The sequence below is a fragment of the Astyanax mexicanus genome, chromosome 12 (genome assembly GCF_023375975.1).
Source record: "Astyanax mexicanus isolate ESR-SI-001 chromosome 12, AstMex3_surface, whole genome shotgun sequence".
Lineage (NCBI taxonomy): Eukaryota > Metazoa > Chordata > Actinopteri > Characiformes > Acestrorhamphidae > Astyanax > Astyanax mexicanus.
In genome coordinates this window covers 6,703,861-6,731,635 of record NC_064419.1, presented here as the reverse complement: position 1 = coordinate 6,731,635, position 27,775 = coordinate 6,703,861, and the positions used below count along the sequence as shown (strand labels likewise).

General features: G+C 37.7%; 1 protein-coding gene across 2 annotated transcripts; it reads right to left on the bottom strand.

Annotated features, from left to right (window-relative positions):
* Positions 1-691: 691 nt before the first annotated feature.
* On the bottom strand, positions 692-26,350 carry ssbp3b (single stranded DNA binding protein 3b). 2 transcript variants are annotated; one of them, XM_022670234.2, is made up of 18 exons: positions 26,174-26,350; positions 24,196-24,268; positions 24,000-24,061; positions 22,212-22,296; positions 7,815-7,904; positions 6,830-6,898; positions 6,323-6,382; positions 5,995-6,055; positions 4,973-5,031; positions 4,640-4,704; positions 4,308-4,356; positions 4,135-4,170; positions 3,846-3,900; positions 3,672-3,736; positions 3,189-3,261; positions 2,971-2,999; positions 2,794-2,892; positions 692-2,224 (listed from the first exon to the last, which is right to left on the bottom strand). In XM_022670234.2, exons 1-18 carry the CDS (start codon positions 26,227-26,229, stop codon positions 2,192-2,194), a joined length of 1,119 nt encoding a protein of 372 aa, XP_022525955.1. In that variant the 5' UTR covers positions 26,230-26,350; the 3' UTR covers positions 692-2,191. The 2 variants fall into 2 exon arrangements, with proteins under 2 accessions (XP_022525955.1, XP_022525956.1); XM_022670235.2 differs by lacking the exon at positions 6,830-6,898 and having other exon boundaries at positions 26,174-26,349.
* Between the last annotated feature and the right edge of the window lie 1,425 nt (positions 26,351-27,775).

The following is a 27,775-nucleotide window of genomic DNA, read 5'->3' as shown; positions in this document are numbered from 1 at the left end:
TCATGGATCAAGTTTTGCCCTTCAGCCACATTGAGACTATATTGAGATTATATTTTGGCCTAAACTGAATATAGCCTTTACTGTACATGGAATTTAGTTAAATTTATTTTACTTACAGATGAATTTGTTCAGTGAAAGGGTGACATCTTGTGTTTGTTTTCTTTGTGAAAGCTCATATAGGCTACCAGACCACCAGGAAGTACAGTTGTGGTCAGAAGTTGGACTTGACAGAATCAAGGACATTTGTTTTCAGTTTCAGCTACATGTAACACTCTTCTGTCAGAACTGGTGTATTGCCACTTTGTGCAAGATACCAGTTTTACTGCAAGCACAGCCCAGAGCAGGATGCTACCACTACCATGCTTAACAGATTCTATGGTGTTTTTTTGGGTTTGTATGAATCACATTTTTAACACTAAATTTAGATATTGATTGTGTATCTTTGTGTAGGTGTGTGTGTGTGTGTGTGTGTGTGTGTGTAAGCTGCTGGAACGCTCCTTGTAAACAAAAACTCAACTGATTTGGAACATAGAAACCAACTACAGGTGAGAAAAGCCCTAAAAGCTCATAAACAATTACCTGGACTATTCACCTTAAAAAGAACCCAAAAAGAACTCCAAACACACAGTTTTCTTCTTTACAGCATTTACATGTATGAATGTATGGAAAATATGACACAAAAACAGTGAGAAAGGAGCCAAATAATTTAGTTGTCAATATATAAACAAGCATTTTGCCCAAAGTATGATGTACAAGCTAACAAAAGCAGTGTAAAACAACTTCTAAATGTAGAACCATTACCAAAGGTCTGTATAAATAGAATAACTTACGATTCTACCTGTAATATGAGTGATTCTGGCGCCCCTCCAGCATAGCCTAACACAAAGCAAATCTCAACACTCACTACTGGGTCTGTTTCACACCAGCACCTTCCTTCGGGGGCGGGACGGGGCGGGGGTGAAGCTACAACTTTAAATGGCAGGCCTTTCGGAACCATTATCAATAAAATCAGACCGTTATATCAAAATAAAACAATTGAGGCACATGGTAGTGATAAAAAAAATGAACAAAAACTAAATTAAAATAATAAAACAAGGTGATATGGGTACTGTATACCATCACAAATTCAGCATAACAAGTAATCGATGCTACAAATGGCCAAACACATCAGTGGGAGAGACAAAGAGGCGAGTGTTTGGAGGTTTCTCAGAGTCCATCACTCGTAGGTAGTTTCCTCGTCCAGCTCTGATTGGACTGATGAATTATTCAGAGTTTCAGAGAAAAGGGTTTGAGACAGCAGTTCGAGAGCGATGCGAATGGAATCAGTGCAGGAAAAAACTCAAATCAAATAGAAAAGAAAACAAAAAGGACTGCTTTCCTTTTCTTTCCTCAGTGTGGGAGCTCAAAGTCAATGCTGTTATTCCATGAAAGCAGCTGCTTATAGTAATACTTGCCAAAAAAATGACAAAACAAAACAATTTAAAAAAGTAAGAGAACAAACAGAATAAAAGGATTTAATAGTACAGCTGCGTTATAGCTGAGCCTTCCCTTCAGAAAGGCAGAATCTTCCCTCTCTGACACACAAAAAAAAAATTAAACAGATGCTTAAAAGGCAATAAAAACGCACGGCGAGATCAAGGCCACGTATGAGAGTTCAGTGTCGAAAAGATTGTGAGGACGTTACGGAACGTTACGTAAACCATGCTGAGGATGGCAGACTAGCTGAGGAAAGGTGAAATGATTCTTCTTTTTTTTTTTTCCTTTTTTAGTGTCTACATCATCCAGCGATCGTGTCGGAACCATAATAATGCTCCTCATTTACAAAGTTGGCCTTGGAGGAGAGAAAGAGAGACCAAAACAAAAAGGTAAAAATAATCAAGAAAAATAATCGAACTGTTCCAGGAGTATTGAGTATTGAAGATTCGTGACACGTTTCGTGGATTATCCGTCTGATCTCAGAGGCGTTGGGAGAAAGGGGGGATGGTAGGTCGTAGGGGAGGTGGGAGAAGATGTTTTGTTTATAATAAAAAGTAACAATAAAAAAACTAAAAAAAAATCAGTGATATTGCAGGAGACCACTGGTGAAAGCAGAGGCAGTTGCACGACGCAGCCTCAAGGATCCTGTACATGTTTCTCCGTGTCTGTAATGGATGGCCAACTGTGAGCGCTTTCCCCAGGGCAAAGAATCCCATCACACACTCATGGTCATGGAGGGAGAAAATTGCTGGAGACAGAAAGAGAAACAGAGAGAAAGAGAGAGAAATTAAAATCTAAGGAAAAAGAATTAGCAGTGTTCTTTTTCTACAATAACCCTGAAACACTTCGTCCAGATTCATAGAAAAGACTGAAAAAAAATCCTCTTTTAATAAAGTTTATTGAAAGCCTGAGCAACTATAGCTGCTTAGGGCTGGATTTTTAGAGGCTGGCTTTTCGGTGTATAGTTTTGTATTTTTGGTGTTTTTATTGTAGTAATTAGTATTGTAGTAACAGCAAAATGAGTAATAGCAGTAACCAGAAGTAGCACTAAAAGTATAAATTAATACTAAAATTATATAAAAAAAAATAATAATAAAAATAAAATTCGATGCTCCTTGATATTTAAATACTGAATATGATTTTTTTAAATAACCTAGCTTGCAAAATGTAAACTAAATTAAAAAAAAAAAAAACCTGCAAAATGTTAGTTGAGCATAAAATTGCTAATCGCTAAAAACCTTTCACACTCAATTTATACATAAAGAAACAGTCTACAGTCCACAAAACCTAACAAAAAAAATAAATAAGTGCCCTTACATTCTCATTCTGGAAGGAGTGTAGGTAGCTGCCTCCAGCATCATCATCTCTGGGGGTTCCCATATTGTTGCTCATGTTGCTCATATTGTTGGGAGAATTCTGCAGAAAAGATAAATATTTATCAGTCAGGGCAAAAAAAACTTTAGATATTATAGCATTATTGTAAATGTTAATTACCTTTGGAAGTCCGTCCAGATCCCCAGAACCTAGAAGAGAAGGAAACATAAGAATAGGAAATATAGTCACACATCAATTGTTTCCAACATTTCATGTGGAATTATATGTGGTCTGAAGAGCTTAATACATTTTATATATTTACATTCGGTAACCCCCTTAAACAGTGAATATAAGGGTTAGTTAAGATATTTTAGATATATACTATTGAAGATTTTTACCTCCATTCATATGCATCGGGTCCATTCCAGCCATTGCCCCTAGAGGACCCTCTGAGCCCGGGCCTATTGGGAACTACAAAAAAAAAAAAAAAAAAAAAATTAATGTTGGACACAGTGATTGAGTACATTAAGAGTGGATCTTCACACTACAATTTTAATCTGTTTAATCCAGCCCACAATAAAAATGTGGTGGATCAGTTTATTTTTTTGGTTTTGCAAAGAAGCTACGAAGCTAATGTAGCCGAATGCTAATGACACATTTTCAGTCAGTCAGTCTGAATGTAACATGCAATAGCATAAGCCACTGTGACCGATAGCAAATGTATCAGTCAAACACAGCAAGATTAAAATACTACATTTTTGCCATTTTTGAGCAAGAAAAAAAAGTGACAATCCATTTGCAAAGCATAAAGGAACACAACTATAGTATTAAACAGGTATTTCTTTTAATCATCTAATATTAAAGTGCTTAAGGAACCTCACATTAGTCCGGCCGCCTCCTCCTGAGTTCATCATGGTGTACATGTTTTCACTGGAGTTGTTGGAATCTGGAAATATAAGACAGAACACACTAAATCAATGTTTCTGTTTAAGGTTGATTAGTATTATATATAAAGTTACCAACAACAGTGACAGTGAAGTGGGGAAGTTTCAGACCTGCAGGACTCGGGACGATTCCGGGAGTGCCAGGGGGTCCTCCTCCTTGTGGCCCCTGTAGGTAACAAATAGAGGTTACTCCTTACTTAAACCATTTACATCTATTCTCTTATTAATACTGCTCAAATTTATTCTTTAGGGAACTAAATTTCATAATTTTAGTTTAATCATTCTTAAGAATCACAATGCACTGGTGGATTTAACACCCATAACATTTAGCCTATAAATAATATGAGGACTTCAGTCAGAATCAGCAAAGAGTGTTTTAAGGTGATGGTGTTGTAATTACCCCGTATGCACCAGGAGAAGGCGAGGAGTAGGGCATCTGGGGAACACACAAACATTAGGCTTTTTTTAATAATTTTTTTAAATAAAAAATATACGTTACATGTGTTTTAAAATACAATTTATTCTGAAACACAACAGAGATTAATAAAAGTGTATGTATTAAAGCTGACTCACATTGTTGGCGTTGGGATTAGGCCACGGTGGCCTGCCGTTTCCAGGACCCCTGAAGTAAAAAATGGGAAAATAAATAAATAAATAAATAAACATTAATAGTTTTATATTTCTGTACATTGCTATGAATGAGCACCCAGGCTTACTCAGGATGTTTTACTGTGTGCAGCACAGTTGCACCAATTTATATATTTTTAATGCAGTCATAACAGAAAAATAAACAGCATGTATTGAGTTTTGTTGTTAAAAGATGTTGGATCTAATTTGAAATGGCCTTTGTGGTCATGCATTTTAAAAATCACAATTCAAGGAAATGATTGTGACATTTTTCTTACATGGCAACTCCTGGCATTCCCGGGCCCATGGAGTTGTGTGGGGGTCTCATCCCACCTCCAAAATTCTGCAATCACAATTTACATAACATGAACATAAATGAAAAAACAATAAATAAAAGAATAGTCTTAAACATATCTGAGGCAGACAATAGTGAATAGTGTCCAATAGTAAAAAGGTATTTAAAAATACTATTATTGGAAAATCCTCAAATTTGAACCCAATACTGAGAAAATCTCCCAAAACTGCAACAAGGGTTATTAGAACACTGGATTTGGACACTGGTCCCAAATAAAGTAAAGTAAAAGCACATATTTGAACACAGCTGTTGTTACCTGGGGTCCAGGGCCCATGGGTCCCATCCCTCTGGGAACATTCATCCTCTGCATCGGCCCTGCAAAAGCACAGGAGAATACAGATCAGTCAGAATGAAGAGAAGAGGAAAGGCTGATGAAAGGATAAAAGTTAAGGCAGCTTCTTAAGCTTTATGTTTACTTTCAGTTCCTTTGGGTTGTGAAGGAACCTCAGAAGCCACCCAGTACAGTGTGTTACACTTTGAACAGGTAAAATAAAAGTACCAGAAATAAGTACACTTGATTGTAAGTCATTTAAGCTGTGCGGTCCTTGATAGTAGGCCTTTAACACTGTTTACATGCACTTTATAATCTGATTACTGTAGAACATTTATAGAATTTATCAGTAACCATGTTTAATGCATTTATATAACCATGGGTAATTAAATAATGGAAAAACTTTAAAATTTTAAATTAAAAGTTAAAAATCTAGCTCTCTAACAGATTTTTAATCAAGTTTTAGACCTTACTCTGATCTAAGAAATCAGGACATGATTACTTATATATATAAATATATCAGTTACTGAACTGTACAAATCCGATTATGCACATATTTTCGAGTGCATTAAATGCATTCACTAATTACAATACTGATATAATTACAATATTTGGACATAATCTTAGAAATATGTGCTGTCCTTAAGATTGCCTGTTGCATTTATTTAACAAATAGAGCCCATTATCATAAACAAGCAAGTGAGCAAATATTTAAAACATTGAAACATAAAACAGCGGAGTGCTTTATTTATTATTTTATTTTTTTTTTTTTGGATTCTTAAATGTATTTATTTAACCACTTTTTAGAACCAAATTCCTAATACCAATGTCTTAATGTTCCTAATAAAAAGCAGTTCATCAGTCTGTAAAAAGTAGTGTCTAACTGCATTATTATGGTACTGTATGATCATAAAAACTCATCTGATAGTAAAATGATTTTAAAAATTGCTCATCATGACAGGCAGTCGAAGCAAAAGTGTAAAGTACAGCTTTACATTGTTTCTCACCTTGTAGTCTGGGGTCCATGTTGGGGAGCATGGGCTGTGCTGCAGGAACTCCCCCTGGAGGCTGCAGAAAATAAAAAAATCAGACTTTTCAGTGCATCTTTCAATACAATGGGCAGCATTACTAGTAGTGAAGGTCAACGTAAACCATTAACAGCATTAATATTCTTGTCAGGGATGCACAAGAGTGAATTAAGGGCGAAGGACCACATTCAGTGTTGTGCATGTACTTCTCGGAGATGCTGATACCAGTGCAAATACATGAACTGCAACAAAACTGTAAACTGGAACTACTGGAGCAGATCTGGTCAGCTGTTTATAATAAACTCACCTGGTTGCCCATTCTGATCGGGGGTCTTGGTCCTCCACCAAAACGAGGCGACATGAAAGGCTGTAATGAACAGACAGTACAGACAAATCTGTTAACATCAATACTAGCACTTGTGTAATTATAATTTATTTATTTATGACTCTGTAAGACTCCATGAGAAGAGATTTGCAGCGGTTTTAAAGAACAAACACCACTTTTTGAAAGTTATTCATATGTTATTTATTCTAAATGTTAAACTTACATTCTGATAAGATTAAGTATGTGAATAAATTGTGTTTTTATTTTGTGTTTGACATTTTTCAAATGTATAGTGTGTAGTAGCTGCTGTGTCCACCTGCTGATAACCATCTCAGTACTGATAGTGCTTTTAAGAAGGCTGACCCCAGATCAGAAGCGTTGTGGGACACAGAGAGAGACAGGGGCAAAATAACTGCAGAAGGAGTGAGCAGAGAGGCAGTGTGCTGGGGGAGTGCTGGGAGTGTGCTGTGTGTGCTGGGGGAGTGCTACCTGGCCGTGAGGTCCCATCATGCTGTTAGGAGGCTGAGCATGAGGAGAGGACTGCGAGCCGGGAGGGCCCTGAGAGAGAGAGAGAGAGAGAGAGAGAGAAAAGAGAAAAAAAAGAGAGAGAGAGAGAGGACAACAGAGAAAGTAAAAGAAAGAGAAGGATATAAAAAGAGAGCAACAGACCGAAGAGAGAAAACAAAGACGGGAAAAAAGGAAAGATACAGCACAAAAAGGAGACAGAGCAAAATGGATACAGAGAGATATAGAAAGAGAAAGAGAGAAAGTAAAACAAAGAGAGGTATATAAAAAGAGAGCAGCAGACCAAAGAGAGGAAAAAACAGGAAGAAAGACCAAAAAAAACAAACAAAAAAAAACAGATACAGCACAAAAAGGAGAGAGAGACCGAACAAAGGGATACAGAGATGGAAGGAAAAAAAAAAAAAAAAGAGTATGAAACAAAAAAAAAGAGAAAAACCAAGAAGAAAGATGTAAAGAAGTGAAACAGGGAATTAAAAAAAGAAAGAAAACATAGAAAACAGAGCAGAGAGCAAAAACAAAATGAAAGAGAAAGCAACAGCGAGAGCGAAAGTGACGGAGAGAGAGAGCGAGAGAGAGAGACAGAGACAGTGAGAGAGAGAGAGAGAGAGAGAGAGAGAGAGAGAGAGAGGGAGGAAGGGAAGGAGGCGTTAGGCATTAAGCTATTTAAAGAGCAAAACAAAAACACAGAGCACTGCAGGAGCCGAGCCACACCACACATATCGGATCAGAACCAGTGCAGAACAGCTGAGTGAAGCTGTGAGAGAACCAAAACCAGAGGAGTAAACCCAAACATAGACAAGAGCAAAGCACAGCTTCACTGAATGCGCGGCTCGAAACATGTCACTCGAAACATGTGTGGTTACTGCATACAATCAGCAAGCGCCATAAATCAGCTTAATTAGAGTTCATTACATTTTGTGCAGTGCAGAGTAAAAAGGGTGTCTCTTACCTGGAAGAATCCGGGGGGCATGGGACCACCAGGCATTCCCTCACCAGGAGGCATGTTCCCCAGAACTGGACTGGGGGCTGCTGCTGCACTCTGTGGGAGGGAAACACAAAACATGCACATGTTGGTTAATAACAGAGTAAGACAATCTATACAGTATCAAATACTAATGAATCATTTGTGTGATGCTCTAATAAATGCATTTAGCTACTTTAAGGTGCTCCAATTGCTCACACCGATGTGTTAATACACACACACATAGCTTGTCTAGTCCTTGTAGAGAATTGTACTGACAATAGAAAAGGACACTTCAGAGCATATAAACTAACCTAAACCTTTGGCACAGTGCCAGGCCTGGGCTAGAGGGATATAACCATCCAGTATTGAGCTGTGGATCAGTGGAACTATGTTTGTTCTCTAGAATAATAAGCCTCTTACAGCCAATTAAACTAAAAAAAAAATCTGTCTAATTGGTACTTTTGGCAGTGTGGGCAGTGTGCCAAGTCCTGCTAGAAAATGAAATTCGCATCTCCATAAAAGTTGTCAGTAGCAGAGGGAAGCATGAAATGCTGTAAGATTTTCCAGGAAAACAAAACTGCACTGACTTTCGACTTGATAATAAAACACAGTGGATCAACACCAGCAGATGACATGTCTCTTTATCCAAACAATCACTGATTGGTGGAAACTTCACACTAGACCTCAAGCAGCTTGGACTGTGTGTCTCTCCACTCTTCCTCCAGACTCTGATCTCTTGATTTACAAATGAAATATAAAATTTACTGATGGTTTGGAGAGACATGTCATCTGCTGGTGTTGATCCACTGTGTTATATCAAACCCAAAATCTGCTGACAAATTTTATGAAGATGCAGATTTCATTTTCCAGCAGAACATCTGTGTGTAATACATCTATATAATATACAAGTTTCACATTTTGGACTGATTACTAAAATAAAGCAACTTCTCAATGATATTCCAATTTTCAGAGATGCACTAGAAGCTGCTCTGTGGGTTCTGTGGAGCTGCTCTGGTCCGTCAGAGAGCTCGCTCATCCCGGACCTGTTCCTGTGGTCGTGTTGTGATCAGCGCCGACTGGAAGTAACATGATCCTAAATCAGCACTGACACTCCGACACTGCTGTAGCAGCACAGCTCACGCCCTGTTACGCACAGCCAGTTCTGGAGACACACAGCACTGCACTGCCCAGCGATGTCCTGCTCACATTCAGTTATACACTATATGTACAAAAACATTGGCACCAACTGATTAGTTATTGCTATTTTTCTTTTAACTGCTGGAAAAGATCTACTAGATTTTGGAAAGTTAGTGATGTCAGGATGCTAGATAATCATTACACCACCTAATCCACCTTTTGAACTCATCCCATCCAAAAGTATTAGATGGAGCACCAACAATTCAACCCAGAGGATGGTTCTTTCCCCTGCTCTACAGCTCAGTGCTTGGCTTTTTTTTTATATCCCTCTAAATCACAAGTCTGGTGCCAATAGGTTTATGTTTATTTATCTGCACCAAAGAGAGTCCTATTTTTTATTGCCATTACTTCTCTACTACAGAAACTAGTGTGTGTGTGTGTGTGTGTTTGCACATCTGTTTCAGCATTGGGTGCAACTTAAAGTAGCTGAATACATTCATTAGAATAGGTGTCCACAAATATTTGACAATTACCATGTTAAAGCTACAAGGTATTAGCTAGTGGTTCATCCCACGTAGCTTGTTTTATCACTTTAAATGCTAATGCTGCTCCTGCAGTGCTAGCCAGGGTTAGTAGCAGGCTACAGACTGATTATACTCACCTCTGAACGGGGAAAGAGCTAGAGCTTAGCACAATTAATGGCTAATGCTAATACTGCTCCAGCCTCGATGCTGGAGATCTAAACTAAAACTCCCTTATAACGCTGTACTTCAGCAGAGTGACTTCACTGCTTCTTAATACCTGACTGAAAAAGTTTATACTTTAAAGGTTTATATTTATAAAGGCACACCGGATTAAATGGCGCACTGAAGACTTTTGGGAAAATTAAAGGATTTTAAATGCGCCTTATATTACAAAAAAATACGGTGGGATAGGCTCAGGGCAATAATAAGAAACATAACTACTTTATATAGTTGAAATGATTGCTATAAAGCGGCTAGTGTACACTTAATTAACCCCTCAGGTTTATTTTCTTTTCCCACGACCTTTGCATCTTGCCACATGCAGTTGTAGTGCATTCTGAGAAAGGCGGTTGTGTTCCAAAATCAGCAAGTAATTTTGTGCAACCTTTACATACCATGTCTGGATCACCAAATAATTACTAGGGCATTTTTTTAACCCTTGTCTCGTGACCGCTAGATGGTAGACCGCTAGAGGTAGATGTGAACGCACCCTAAAGCTCCACCTGTATGCCCCGATACACAAACACACGAATTAACCAGAATCAGCATGGGTACTGTTAAAAGCTGATTTAACATAATGGCACAGACTTTTCCGTAAAAGGTACAACATAGACAAAGGTACCAAAACCAAAGAAGCTTTAGACACCCAACATGTATCAGCTGACTGACTACACTGATTATGAATTATGAAATTATATAGTCACTGAATCAAATTATGTAACATCAATGATTAAGAATCTGACTGTGGTGGAAAAAGACATTACACTTCAACATCAAACCCAACATGAACAGGTTGGGGCTGATCCTGGATCAGCAGTGGACACCTACGGCAGCAGGTCACACTTCAGCACGAGGTGTGTGTGCAGGCCGGCGAGGGAGCAGTGTGAAATATCTCCGGCTGAGAGGGTGCGGACGGGACGGGACGGAACACTCAGCCAAGACCACCACACTGACACCACAATCCAGTGGGCATGCTCATCATCAATACCACAATAACACCTGCTTTTTCCCCCTATATATTATTAATATTATGAATAAAACATAAATCTGCACATAAATAATTATTATAATAAGTAGGTAAACAATATTATGCTTTGTTTAAACTACTTTTAGATAATTGTACAGACCAAAAGGACCTCAAATTATCATCAGGTATAAAAGTAATATTAAATGTGGGTTTATGAAGCTAAAAATCAGTTAAAGTTCATGTCTACACTTCCCTTTTCCAGCTTTTTTTAAACTCTTAAAATTGGGGTTAAAAAGTTTCTTATTGAGAATTATTATTGCACTCCCAGCTTGTTCCGAGGGTTCGGGGGGTGTTCAGAAACTGTGTTTAATTTTATATATATATATATATATATATATATATATATATATATATATATATATATATATATATATATATATATATATATATATATATATATATATATATAGTTGTTGTTTTTTTTCCCCGCCCGCTTAGTTCACTCTACTGCCGAGTCCTTGGCATGATTTTGTCACCGGTCTTCATAGAAAACACTGTAAGATGGGGCAAAATCTATTTTATGTTGCTTTATCAGCCCCCATACTGCTATAGGCTAAAAAAGCAGTTTTAAGTTATATTGTGTTCCATTTGAACCCATTTCAACAGGGATGCCCCAACTCAGGGGTGTCCAAACTTTTTTTGTTGGGGGCCAGAAGGAGAAATATGTATGAAGTCACGGGCCACAGACTCTGTAATAAAACAAATCATGAAATATAACACTTTAAATAATACTTTTTCCTGATTACTTTTATTGACACAGCATTTTACTTGACTAACTATCTTTATCTTTGACAGTGTTGTGTAAACTAAGATTTTTCAAATTGATGTTTAATTTCATGATGTCTCTTAATATTAAATCCCTTAATTACGGCAACTTTTAGACTCATTTGCCCTTTTTCTGCGCTAAAACTGCGCACTTTCTCCGCTTTTAGACTCTTTGGCCGTTTTTGTGCAAAAAAACGAATTTTTTTTCGCAAATGGCCCGCGGGCCGTAGTTTGGACACCCCTGCCCCAACTAGTCAAATTTTCTACTGGTGAGAGCCTCAGAATAAAAGAGCACTGTACCACACATCAACAGTAGTAAAAGCAGTAGTATTATTACTGTCTTGTTCAACTTCTATCACTCTGGACTTTCTTTAAATCCATTTGTGAGAAAACCAAGCACAGACATTTTTGTTCTAGAAACAGCACAGGTTTTGGTGGATTTTGGATTTTTTAAACTGTTTAACACAATTTGAAGCACACAGTAACTAAGCCTTAATACAGGTAACCATCACAGCCTTGGTTTGCTTACAGAAAACATTGAGTTTTCCCTCTTAAGAAATGCCTTCAGGGAAGAGATTCTCCCCTGACACAAGAGAAATATTTAGGTGTGTTGCATAATATTCCTCAGAGGATTGGAATATGGCGAGGGATTTATTATAGTGAGGGTTTGTTACAGTAAAAGTTATTTTAAATGTAAAAGTTAAAATACCCAGTTAAAGAAAATTAAACCATGTCAATTCAATTCAAAACTTAAATGAAGATCTAAGGTTTGCATTAAGGCTTCCCTTCAGAAAGCCCTAAGGGAACAAATGAGGATTCATTCTCCAAAAAGTTGTTATGCTTGTAGGTCCATTTATGTCAGAACTATATGATTATTGGTATCCTTTGTTCTTGGGCTACCCCTATAGTTAAAAAACAAGTCACGTTGTGGGTGCACAGCTGTACACGTGCATTTGTTGACAAGTTGAGAGATGCAGAAGCAGAACATAAAGTGGGAAAATCACATGGACTGAGGAGGTAGAGTAATATTGCTTGACTAATAACACTAATATGACTACGCACAAACAGCTCAACCTGAGCAAATAAGACTGTAATGTAAGTTATCTCTATACCAATATAGGCAATATACATCATGCAGTCCTAACAGAAATTAAGCCCATAAATCAGTCACTGTCAATCATTTTCTATTTAAAAAAATAAGAATAATTTTTGTGTTATTTTAAATTCAGAGACATCCCCAGCACTACAGACCAGCTAATATCAGGTAGTTCTTCTCAAATGATATAGTTAAAGGTACCAACATGATCCCACAAGCACAATTCAAACTAACAATTTCACAGCAATTCTCATCTGCCTGCTCTTCACTCTATTCTGTTATTATCCTTATCCCACCATTTATCTCCTCTACTGCTACACACGCTGATCACTGATTCACCTGCTCCTCCACACAACAGCCTGCTGCATCAGTACTAAGAACTGAGCCATCCTACACGCTGTAGGCCTGCTTTCTTAAAGGCCGGCCTCACAAACCAGTAGTTAGCTGGCAAAGCAGTACATCCTGGATTTAACAGCTCACCACAGTGGATTTTTTCCTAAACTAGCCTACATCACTGTGGCCAACATCCAACATGTTCAACATGGGGCCTGTCTCAAAGAGCCAGCTAACTTCAGGCTTAGAAAGCTCGGACAACAGACCTTTTTCTTTTTGTTCATCACCAAAGCAACATACAAGCAACTTACAACAAGTCAGGTTTTGAGGGTCCTCTTCAGACCTACTGTACACTATGTAGGTTTCCCTTATTATACACAGACCTCAGCACTGAAGGAAAGGATGAATCCAAGCCAACTGCATCTATCAAACATCATTATTAGAGCTCAACACGGAGAATGCCAACTGGTACAGCCACACTCTTAAAAATAAAAGATGCTACAAAGAGCATCCATCACTCCTGGATCCATAAGAGTACTGGTGTAAAAGAGATATGAAAAAAAACGTTTGTTATGTTATCTCAGCAACAGATACAGATACCTGCTGTGGTTGGTAATTTATAAATACACACAAACAGCATCAAATCAGTATCGTGTGGCCAATATACTAAAATAGAGAATATTCTGCAAAGGAAAAGTAGGCGCTATATCCTTCATATAATATACGATTTTTAGGGTATGTTTGCGATAATTATATTTTTGGTCATTTGACAAAACACTAAATTATTTTTTTATTCAATTCGGGAATTTTCTATCTCAACAAAACAAATGTTAATATTTTTTACAGTTTAAAAATTTAGAAATAACAAAACATTTTTTTAACAAAGCAACTGACATAGTAATTTACCAATACTTATTTTGTACAAAATAATAAAAATAAAATAAACATGAAAATAATGCAATGCAACAACTACAACAAAAAACCATTAGTACTATTGTACTAATGTGCATGAATATAAACTGCAAATATAGATATGACATAGAGACTACCTTCAAGACAGTATTATGCTATTGTCACAATATGGATTTTTTAAATAGTTTTAAAAATATATATTTAACATATATTTATATAGGACACCCCTACTGCCTAGTTCTACACTGCTAGCAAAAAGGGTTCTATACTATACTGTAAGGTTAGCTATCTGACTCAACAATGGTAAAGCCCTTTATATTTCTATATATCTACATATTTATCTATTTTTTTTTTATCTTTCTCTTTTCTCATAGATAAACACAGAAAAGGGCATTTAAACATTTCATCCACCCTCCGGCTCCACTCAGTTCTACACAGAACCATTGCATTTACTCAAGAACTCCTAAAGAACCCTTTGTGTTTGAAGAGTGTAATATAAAATGCTGCCCTCCGTCTCCTCCGCCAATCTACATCATAACACCATTTTATTACACACCACCCCAGCTCCTATCCAGCTAAAGCCTCTGCATCCTCCCTCCCCCTCAACCTGCTTACCCACCAGCTTCCTGACAGCCATCAATCACTTCGTAACCCCGCCCACTGCACCCCTGAGGGAGGGGGCCCCTGGGGCTCAGCATGAAGACAACATGGCTTCTGTTTAAAGCACTGCAGCCACGGCCTCCTCCCCCACCAGCTCACCCACCCACCAGCTCCTCCACCTCCCCCAGAGAGTCGGAGCCCAGAGCTCCCAGCCACTGCCCCCACCACAGCACGAACAAAGACACGACCGAGCCAACACCAGGCCCGTTCTCCTCACACAGACCCAAACCAAACCTCCACACACTTCCACACACAGCCAAACAAACCCCGAGATAACGAAAACAAACACTGAGCAAACCGGGCCGGCTCTCAGCCAGTCAGCACGGGAGTACATTTACACAATTAACCCCCAAGATGAAGGCGATCATCAACCAAGACACGGCCAGGGCCTGAAGTGTGGCTTCTTTTGCTTTGATCCAGAGCTACAAGGCTAGTTTAGTTTAGTATTATAAATGAAATGGATAAAAAGGTCTATTTGGGGAACAAATACACTATAGGTAAGTTTTCTAAACAGTGACTAAGCCAACACCATGTCTTTTCTCCTCACACAGACCAGAACCAAACCTCCACACGCTCCCAAACACTTCCACACACATGCAAACAACCCCCGAGATAACAAAAACCAACACTGAGCAAATCAGACTGGGAGTCAGCCAGTCAGTCTGCACAGGATTACATTTACACAATTAACCCCCAAGATGTAGTCAATCAACCAAGACACGGCTGGTGTCTGAAGTTTGGCTTCTTTTGCTTTGATTCTGAGCTACAAGGCTTATATAGATAACACGCAGCGTAAGCTTATACCGCACCAATTAGCAGGGTGCTAACTGCAGGCCTAAATCAACCCAGATTCTCTTTAAACTACAGAGAGGGTTCAGCATTACAAATGAAATGGATTAGGTGGCCAAATTAGGGGGTCACATACACTATAGGCAAGTTCCCTAAACATGGACTAAGGCCTTTTCTCCTCACACAGACCAGAACCAAACCTCCACATGCTTCCAAACACTAATATAGGCTAATATAGGTAACAAGCAACGTACACTTATACCCCATTAATTAGCAGGGTGCTAACTTAGGTCTAAATTAACCCAGATTAACCATAAACAATACAGATTATAAATCATGGATAAAATGGTCTATTTGGGGATTAAATACACTATAGATAAGTTTGCCCAGACAGGCACTAAGCCAACACCAGGCCTTTTCTCCTCACACAGACCAGAACCAAACCTCCACACGCTTCCAAACACTTCCACACACAGGCAAACCACCCCTGAGATAACAGAAACCAACACTTAGCAAATCAGACTGGAAGTCAGCCAGTCAGCACAGGATTACATTTACACAATTAACCCTAAAGATGTAGTTTAGCTTCTTTTGCTTTGATCCCGAGCTAAAAGGCTAATATAGATAACAAGCTACATAAACTTATACCTCACCAATTAGCCAAATGCTAACTGCAGGCCTAAATTAACCCAGATTCCCCTTAAACCACATAGAGGGTTCAATATTATAAATAAAATGAATGAAATGGTCTAGTTCGGAATCAAATACACACAGACCAGAACCAAACATCCACACGCTTCCAAACACTTCCACACACAGGCAAACCACCAAGCAAATCAGACCAGTCAGCACAGGATTACACTTACACAATTAACCCCAAAGATGTAGTTTGGCTTGTTTTGATTTGATCCTGAGCTAAAAGGCTAATATAGATAACAAGCAACATAAACGTATACCCACCAATTAGCATGGTGCTAACTGCAGAACTAAAGCCACCCAGATTCCCCTAAAAACCACACAGAGAGTTTAATATTATAAATAATGGATTAAAAAGGTCTACTTGGGAATACAAGTTTCCAAACACATGCTTCCAAACACTTCTACACACAGAGAGGTGTGTAGAAACAAACAAACCCAGAAATAAAAAAAATAAAAAAACACTGAGCAAATCAGACCTCGACTCAGCTAGTCAGCACAGGATTACATTTACACATTTACACAACAATTAAACCCCAAGATGTAGCCAATCAACCAAGACACGGCTGGTGCCTGTAGTTTAGCTTCTTTTGCTTTGATTCGGAGCTACAAGGCTAATAAAGCTGACGAGCAATGTAAGCTTATACCCCACCAATTAGCAGAGTGCTAACTGCAGGCCTAAATCAATACTAGTTCTGCTTAAACCACACAGATGGTTTAAAATGATAAACAATGGTCCATTTTGGGATCAAATACATGATGGATCAGTTTCACACACTGGGAATAAGCCTAGATTATATATGATATTTATACTCAAACACAAACACTGAGCAAGCCAGGCCAGTTCTTCACCAGTCACCACAAGATTACCATTACACAATTAACCAGTAAGTAGTATGCAGTCGATCAACCAAGACATGGCTGGTGTCTGAACTTCGGCTGCTTTAGCTTTAATCTGGAGCTACATGGCTAATGTAGCTAACAGGCAATGTAAGATAATTCCCTATTAATTAGCATGGTGCTAACTGCAGGCTTGAATTAATACAGATTGCCCTTAAATTGTGAGGAGTTGTTTAATACTAGTAATCTTTATTAGACATGCTTACTATATTTTTTGCACTATAAGCCGCACTTAAAACCCTTTAACTTTCCCTAAAATCAACAGTGCATCTAATAATCTGGTGCGCCTTATGTATCTCTACCAGTTTGGATATTAGGAAGCAGTAAAGCCGCTCTGCTGCTTTATACGGGTACAGCTTTATACGGGTGAGTTTTCAGTAAAGTTTCTCCAGCACCGAGGCTGGAGCAGTATTAGCATTAGCTGCTAACCACAGTGCTAGCACTTTCGCCGTTCAGAGACGAGTATATTGGACTGTAGCTACATGGCTGAGTGGGGTATACAATATTTTTTTTCCAACATGGGATCCAAATGCCCTTTAAAAAAAAGTGTACTTTGCGTAGAACTTTTGTACTATGTGTATTGTGGTGCTGTTACAAATGAACTATTCGAGTTGAAAAATCAAAACGTATAACACAATGTATTTTTTAAAAATGGTGAATATAATATAATTGCAAAATCGTTATGAACTATAAATGCAACAATTAGTCAATATAAACGTGAAAATCATTGTTAATATCAGAATTGGAGTTTCTACTGTATATTGTATTGACCAAACTTATGAAATACATTGGGAAACACATTTACATTTTGGTCATGATTGTGATGGAGAGATGAAGCTAGAGCTGCAGTACTAATCATTCAAGATTACTAATGAAACTCAATGAAGCAAAGGTTTCAACATCTAATAAAAAAAGCCATCTCTGAAGAGTAGAGACTATTCCTGCAGCAAACTGGAACAAACTCCTGTCTAACACCCTTAATTTCAAGAGAAACATGTAGTGAGCAGGGGTCTACATACTTTTAGTGGACTTTCTCCACATACTATTATAGCTTTCTTTGCATTTGTATATATGCATTATCAAATATTATTTATTTAATATTAGAATAAAACACCTAGCACATCCTGATCAGACTGACCTCTCCACCTAAAAAGAAAAAGAAAATCCAGCAGAAATCTCAGCCACCACCGCGCAGAGAATCGGCCTCAGACAACCTCCCTCCACTCACTCCAATCCCAATCAATCGCATTTGCATAAACAGTTTAAGTTCATTCACCCACTTGATTGACCTGCCTGCACACCTCAAACAGCCATCGCTCATTTAGAGGAGCAGTTGGGAGGAACGATGAGCTTCAATGAGTTTCTCTTCACACCTAATGCTCAAAAACAGCCATTGTACATGATTTTAGATTTAACAGGAGAATCACATATAGTTTTAGACTACACAATTCTTGTAATAAGAGATTCACACTTTCCTTATTCTATGGACCTGGCTGTTCTTGCTCTGTGGGTTCGATACGTTTGATTCAGTCTAAAAGCTGTTTTGGAGCTGGAAGTGGTCCAGAGCACTGTTTTCTGGTTCTACTGAAATCTACTGTGGTCTGAAGTGAACTCTGGTGCTGCAGTCCACCACAGACATTGCAGCTATCCGCTCCCGGTGCTGTCTGTGCGGTCACAGTATGGGTTTATTTTGTAAGTTAACGCTTCCAATTATGCTGCTACCTTCATTTCCAGCTGTATATCCTAATAAAGCAACACTGTGATTGGACTGAAGCAAGTGTACTGTAGGGATGGGTGATATGGCTCTGAAATAATATCACGATATTTCATACTTTTGGCGATATGACAAAACGCTGAATTAGAAAAAATATTTTGAATTTTATTGCTGCATGCAATATGATATGTTTTGTAACAGAAGTCAATGATCCAGAATGTCATGATACGAATAATGCACTCCATATATCTCCATATATTCAGGATTAAAGTCAAATAAATGATACTGGACAGATATAATCTGTCTCTAGTAGATATATAATGGGTATTTAGAACAGTGTGAATTTTTCTTTTTCTAAAAACTGCCAAAAAAGTAGTACCTTGATGTGATAATTAGGTAATTAGGGGTGGGTGATATGGCACAATATTTCAGGGTATAATTTTGTTCACAATATTCTAAATTGTTGGCGATATTATCACAAACGATACGATGTGGCACACCCCTAGTGTACTGTACTAAGTGAGTGTGGGTAAGGACAGCATGGTGATAAACACAGGTCTTTCCCCGACCTGCCTGGAGAAAAACCTTCTCACACCAATAACAGCTGCTGGTTTGGAAGAACTAGTGCACGGTTCTGTTGCTGGCCAGTGTTTATATCCAATGAAAATAGTAAAAAGCAGAAATTATGCATGGAGCAATTATACATGGAGAAAAAAAAGTGATCCATGGAATTACACAATCATTCCACGTTCCTGCATGTGAAAACAAACCTGTGATAATGAGCCCCTCCCCCAAAACGAGCAGAGAACCTGTACTGGGTGCGAATTCATTCATTCATTCAGTACAAGTGTGAAAACGCCCAAGGACTGTAAGTGTGAAGAACCTTTTAATTATTTGAAAAGAACTTTCACGTGAAAGTACTTTTAAAAAAGTGCCCCAAAAAACTGAAAAATAACAGTGTCAAAATGTCTGAATATCCTTATTAGACAAATACAATAAAAAAAATAATATCTTGATATAGTTTAGTGATTTATTAATATTTTAGGGCCATATTGCTCACCCCTAGTTCACAATAAATGTGCGTTTACATGAACTTAAGTAATCAGATAATGGGAATTATTCATTAAGCACATAACCAAAAATTTTGCTTTGCCACCAACCAATAAACTCCGAGAATAAGACTTGACGTTAACAAAATAAAAAAATTATTTGCTAAACTTAATGCTGTTGCTTTTTTCACTGTATTACTGGCATAAAAATGTCGTTAACATGACAATAGTAATAATATTTATAATAATCGCATTTATCACAATAATTTCTTCAAAAATATATGTTATTAAAACAAAAATATAGATATTGTGATAGCCCTAACAATAGAATAAATTCCTATATGAAGTCCTACTGCCCACCCCCACATGGCCCTAGATCATGGTTACACACACTGCGTGACTGTTTGGGTGGGGTGCTAATGCTTGTTGTTGCTTATCAGTGGCAGCAAGTCCTGAGCCAGGCAGTAATACTGAAAGTGGCAGCATTTTGTACAGCCTCAACAGAAAAACTGCTCAATTACATGAGTTGGGTTTTATGGGCAGCGAGTCAACAAGCCGGAGCAGTGGCTTATGCGCACAGGGGTCGTTAAACAATCACTCTCCGCAAGATTAATGCAGGAATATATGAAAATACAACAGTTTTTTTTTTTTTTTTTACAGCTGGGAGGTGTGTACAGAAGCAAAGCAACAAGATAATGCTGTTAATGGCATTTTTTTTTCATTATGCAGACTATAAAATAATATATTTTATAATAAGTAATTAATAGGAGTAAATATTGGCTCTGTATTAATAATCTCATTTAATAAAATAAGGGTTATCTCCATAATGGCAATATGGAAGTCAATGTCATTCTGGAGCGAATTTCTATTGGTCCATTTATCATGAAATTCTAAAACAAAACAATATTAAGACCAACTGCCAGAATCACATTATACCAAACAGCAAACAGGAAGAAAAAAAAAACAGCAAAATGGCCAACAGCAACAATATATTCATACGATGCTGTGATTAAATCTTAGGCATCTGAGAAAATTACACACAAAGCTAATTATGTGGGCAGCATGTGCTTATTTGTTCAAATGAATGAAGGAATTAAGAATAATAAATAAACAACCTACTGCGATTGCTCAGTGTGCGTTAGCTTTTAAATAAATTGCCAGCTTTATACTGGAAGAAAGCCAGCATTTCCAGTAACCACCCAAACACCTAGTGAATCTAATCAGTGCTTGATTAAAGTAAATGACTAAATAAGTAAATGGAGATGAGCTGCTGGGGAAACTGAACTAATCCATACAGAAGATGACAGTCGATCAGCACCCAAACCTGTGCTCTTCTAACCAACATCACAATCACTTACAATAACCAACACCAGCACATTCTCACCACTGATTCTGACCACGTATGTTCATATGGGTTTATTCTAATGCTATAAAGAGTTAATGGACATAGGGGCAAGCAAACCCAACCTCAGCTGCTGAGAGTTGAAACAGTGAACAGTTTTCCCTATAAAAGTCCGACTTTGGACTTAATATAACACAGTGGATCAACACCAGCAGATGTCTCACATGTCTCTCCAAACCATCACTGATCATCAGTAAATTTTACATTTCATTTGTAAATCAAGAGTAGATCAGAGTCTGGAGGAAGAGTGGAGAGACAGACAGTCCAAGCTGCTTGAGGTCTAGTGTGAAGTTTCCACCAATCAGTGATGGTTTGGATAAAGAGACACGTCATCTGCTGGTGTTGATCCACTGTGTTTTATTATCAAGTTTAAAATCAGTGCAGTTTTGTTTCCCCACAAAATCTTACAGCACTTTTATGGAGATGCAGATTTCATTTTCCAGCAGGACTTGGCACACTGCCCACGCTGCCAAAAGTACCAATTAATAATATTATATAATATTCTAATTTTCAGAGACACTGATTTTTGGGTTTTCATTGGCTGTAAGCCATAATCATCAACAATAAAAGAAATAAATGCTTAAAACAGATCACTCTGTGTGTAATACATCTATATAATATATGAGTTTCACATTTTCAAAAGAATTAATGAAATAAAGTAACCTTTCAATGATATTCTACTTTTTGGGATGCACTAGTAGATGGCAAGCAGCAATTCTGAGAGATTAAAATTAAAATAACCCACAATCTTAAACATGCGCTTGAACAGATTTTGGTTTAGACGTTAAATAGTACAAAACCTGTACATTTGGGCTTCTTTTAATAATATTCACTAGTAAATTATCACAGGCTAAATTCATAGAGACACATCGCACTCTACTGATTTACAGCCTGTCCAACACATACTTTTATGATACAATTATCTTATCATTTCCAAATAATCTTAAGTTTAGAATATAATAATACATTAAAATATAAAGCACTAATTTTAAAAGGGCCTGATTTTAAGACATTTTAAAAGTGAACATGGCGTTAAAGCCTGCTAAGTTTTTTAATATACTCATAACAGAAGCAGTTTTAAGTCATTAAAAGTCAACAATGTGATCACTGTTCATATAAAGGATGCTGAAAAATGACTCCAGTCACTCAGAATACTCACATAGTCATGGAAGGCCTTGGCCTCACTCGAATGTTCACAGGAGTCCCTCCTCTCTGGAGCTGCACAGTACAGATCCCAGAACACACTGAAACAGAAACAGACCAGAGGGTCAACTGAGCATGCTCACATCAGGATGAAGAGTTCATCATTCCCTAACCACTTTCAGTATACGCAACTAGCTCCGAACAAGAATATGTACAAACGCAATGCAATGAATTGTACTGCACCATAGGGCTAAATAAATGGTAAAAATATTATATCACAATATCTAAACAACATTTATAATGCCATTATGTAGTGACACATTACACAACCTCTATCTAAATACTAGTCCTTACTTAGAATAATCATTTCCTACCTCCAAAATGTGCTTCATCCAATTAAACAGCCTTAATTTAACACTCTTATTCAGCTAATCATTTTTTAATGATGACCATTTTGTAACTTAAATGTCAAGATCAAATGCCCATTTTCCTTCGCATACAAAACCTTTTAAATAGGACTAAAATAAAAATATTAACATAAGACACAAACATATATATCGTTGCTGTCCTATGAAAAACACTTAACTCCATTTTTGTCGATTTTGAGTTTACTACATAATTTGAACAAACAAACTGTCCCTTACACTGTGTCAAATTGTCTTGATGAACGGACCAATAGAAACTCTTCAAAATGACCTGAAATAAACTCTTTTTACATTGACTTCCATTGAAAGTTTACAAGGTTTTTTCTCTCTCCTGTAAAGTTGCTGTTTTGGAGATAAGTGTTTTTCATTGGACAGCGACGATATGCACAAATGTACGTACGATCAGAATCACAAGCACTTACATAATTTTGTACATAATACATAAAGACATTTAAAAATATGATTTGACCAATATGTTAAAGAAATATACAATTATTAAATGCAGACGGCCACTGTTTTATACCTACATTTTAATTATTTTTCTGGTTTTGGTTTTGATTTGTCCTGTAATGCTAATTTAGTTGAGTTTAGTCCCATTTCCTACATATTAGACATTTATCATCACCATTTATGAACAATATCATGTATTAGCATTCTGAAAATCTTTACATTCCTCATTTTTATTAAAGCTTGTATTTTTAAAGCAGCAGCTTTACAGGAAAATGAAAAACATCTTCTCAGTGTAAAATGATTTCACTCCAAGCCATTTATTTATAATAAAACTGCCTCATTTAAATAATTGCACAGTATTGCAAAACAATATATGAATACTGGAATATTGATTTACCATTTAAACTTCAGAAGAGCAGAGTGCTGTAGCTGCAGTTTATTTATTTGATTGTATTTAGAAATCACCTGATCTGGCCTGATCTTCACATTATATATAAAATTACTGGATATCATTTTATCATTGCCCAATTCCCATATCCCTAGTTATAGTTGCTGTATTGAATTAAGACATTACAGATTATTAAATCATTACAGCCCTACTTTAAACCAATCACTACTTGGCAATTTCTCGATCAGGGATTATGGTAAGCCTAGATTTAAACTATGTTGGTTTGTAAATGAAGAACTACAACTTGACTCAAACTGAATCTATGACTTTCCCCTAGATGTTCAGGGTTGTGGGATGAACCACAGCATTAAACCACAACACACATCATACTCATAGATGTGGTTTAGCACAATCAATACACAATAATACACATAACACACTAAATTAAGCCTTTTTTGCCCAATTTTGCCCATAAGGTGAACACCTAGAACCCCGAATCAAAAAGTTAAACACTTTTTAAAAAGATGCACTGCCCACTTACCACCACCATGAATGCAGGAACCCTGGAGGATCTCCCAGAGTGATGTTCTTTTCCCATCGAATCTAAAACAAGAGCAGTTCAGAGAACGGGTTTAGTGTTTTAATGTTCACCAGGATGATCATGGCCTTCCATACACACTGGGGTTGCTGTTCTCTTGTCTGTAGGTTGGATGTAAAGTGTGTGCAGTGTGTCTCACCTCTGAGAGAAAGGTCTGAGCTGACTTCTGTGCACCAATGTGAAGCAAATACTCGTAAACATAAAGAGCCAGCCTGCAGAGGGGACAAAAGGGGAAAGAGCAGATTAGGAACAGTGGGAACACTGGAGAGACTGGGAACACAACAAGTCACATCCAGAACTGACCTGTTGGCAAGAGATTTTTTTATATCAGGAATTGTGCAAGGTATTTTACTTTATAGTGATTTTCTTATTATTAGTGATTTTCTTATTATTTCACACAATACCATAAAACACACCCCTACAATACACATACACAACAGTAGCATGCATTCACCCATACAGCCAGTCAGGGAGATGTTTCGCTACATGTTACATTTGGAACATTTTTATATAGAATATAATTTCAGACAATTTTCATATATTAATATCAGACTTCTTGTCACTGCTGTATACACAATAGACAAAAAGTTTACAGATTGTGTCTGAAAGTAATATAGCATATAAAACTAGTAGCCGGACTGAACGAAAGTGCGAAAATAATTGCATTTTTTTTTTCTTCTGCAATATGTATTTTGATATTCAATACAGTAAGTTTCACCAGACTGTATACCCTGAAATATTGTGCCATATCACCCATCTCTAATGATCACATCAGGGTACTACCTTTTTGCTGTTTTTAGCACAAAAAAAATAAATTCTCATTTCTGTTACAAATCTGATTGATTCTTATATTTTTTATATCTCAGTTTGTGCCATACTATATTGCATGAAATAATAAAATTACATTTTTATTTTGTTGTAGTAGTGTATTCTTGAAATATATAGTCAAGACTAGGATTATCGTGAAAATACTATGAAATATCATGATATTATTTTAGGGCCATATTCGCCCACCCCTAATGCCTTAATACAACTAAGGCACAGTGTGTCTCTAAAATTATAGTAAAATTAATTATGTTAGAAAGGTATAATCTATCTTTCACAATAACTGCATGAAAAATAACTGTGTAAACAGGTTTCTGCTACAACCTTACATGTAAACAAACACAAAACACAATAGATATTACCATTATCAGCATTATATTGTAACAGGCCTAAACATACCTAATTAAAAAGTATATACACCATATATATAATAAAAATTACACAAACACAAACATGTAAAAGTATATTTGTGTGCACTTTAACACTATTATTTATCAAACACTAAATAAAAACAAAAGAGGAGACTCCACTCCCTCTTCCCAAAGCTGCTGTGTATTAATTAAACGTAGCAATGAGTGATCCAGGTCCACACAATAGAACTCCATCCCATGATTTGATTCAAACTGCTTGGGCGGCCTTGCTTCACCACAGCCAGCCGTGCAGTTGTAACTAAATCCTGGGACGGATTTTTACTACCTGGACCTGGACTACCCATCTCTACTACATTGAATGCACTACATACATACACACAGCAGTAGCGTGCATTCATCCATACATTTATTCAGCTAGCTAGTTAGCCGGCTAGCACACAAATGCATTAGATTAATGAATCAATTAGCTATAATCTAGCTAGGTTAACTAACACAGGCCACACAGGACCCGGGCACGGAACGCTGTGGGGAAAGCTGAGGAAAAGCAGAGAGGGGGAAACACAGCAAAAGGTGGGCAGGAGGGTGGTGGTGTTGTTTGCACGCCTGTATCTGTGTTTAAAGCGCATAAACAGTCCCCTAAAAAGAAGAATAGAATATGGCGAAGGGCCACTTTTCTTTCTGACCCAAAGCTGTGTTTAATGCTGATGGCTCCCAGCAGCCAGCCTGCTCTCGGCTTCATATGCAGCCGTGCCTGCTGCTCGTACACCGACCGCTCTAACAATAGGCTCCGTCGAAGGCACCAAAAACACTCACTCACACACATAGGCGCGCGCACACGCGCATACGCACGCACGTACATGCATGCACACATACACACCTACAGCACGAGCACGACGCTTTAATAAGCACAAAAAGCCTTACTTTTCCCGAGCCTGGCCGTCCGATGGCACCACGGAGCTCTTGCCTTTAGGAAACATGCTGCTTCTGCCGCTGCTGCTGCTGTGTGACTGCTGCCTGCCTGCGCGGGGAGATCGGCCCGCTTCCCTTTCCCCTGCTCTCAACAATTCATCTGTCAGGGATCCCGACCTGCGCGCGCAACTCAACTCCCCTCGCAGCGCGCGCGCAACCGAACTCGACCAACTCAAAGGGGCGGGCGCGCGCCGAGCGACGGCCCAAGCGGCCAATAGGAGAGCAGGGACGCGCGCTTGCGTCACACCGCCTTTCTTCGCTCGCTTGTCTGGTTTAAAGAGGCACTAAACCCTAAAACATATATATTTTTTATTAATAGCCGAAATATATTTCTTTAAAGTTGTAAAACATACCAGTCCTGCTTAAAAGTTTTATCAAAATTTTCTAACATTTAAAAAAAACTCTTTTTGCAGCTTGCCATCAGCTACCGGAGCCCTGAGAGAGCACAATTTGCCTTGCTCTCTCTGGTAGATGGCGATCTCTCCTCACATGAGGAGGCGTCTGTGAGCTGATGTATAGGAACCGAGTCGTGTTGTGATGCTACTCGACAATGCTGCATCAGCAGCAATTCGAAAAGTGGTGGTGACTTCATATACATTGGTGCTAGTCTTCACGTGATAGGGGGAATCCTAATAAGTGGGCTGGGTTATTGGCCATGTAAATTAGGGAGAAAATTGTGGAAAAAAATAGAAATAAAATTATATATATATATATATATATATATATATATATATATATATATATATATATATATATATACGCTTTTATTGTGGTCACTTCTGCCTCTGCAGTGCCCCCACATGTTCAACTGTGCTATAGGCAAGGATGATGTGCAAATAAGTCATTCTATAATACTGTCTCCCTGGTAAGGGCCAATGTATACTTCTTTGTTTAACCTATGCAGTAGCCTATGTGTCGCCACCTACCCTATGCCATTGCTCAGCATGCACCTCCCTGGACATGAAACTATGCGTCGTGCAATGCAGACAACTACAGCTGTGATTGGTCTACCGGGCCTTGCGTTCCTCTAAACCCATACATCACTCAATGCCTCTTTCAAACTACTCCTTTGTCTATATGTAATGCTTTAGTGTTCACTACGGTAGTAAGTTGGATGTGTTTAAATGATATGAAAGAGGGTTGAAGTCCACAGTATAGTTGTTTAAATTTCATATGAATGTATCAATACATTTTTCAGCATTTTCTGTAAATGAACACATTATTACACATATTAAAAAAGTAAAAATAATAATGTTAAGTGATTAAATTGAAAATAATAATTTCAGTTCAATCTAAATTATCTAAATATGATGACTAGTCAAGAGATTTGTTTAAGTCAGTTTTGAAAGTTTTGATTGCTCAGTATTCTGATAATCTTCCAGTTTAAGATAGGTCAGACTTGTTTATGGTGTTCACTGAAGAACTACATCTAACTGAAATAAGACATTTTCTGAACAGAACACATGAATGAAATTTGAGCCTCAATGACCACATGCTGACACACTCGTCTACTGTAGATTTCTCCTCTGGACTACTCTGAGAGATGTATTTGAT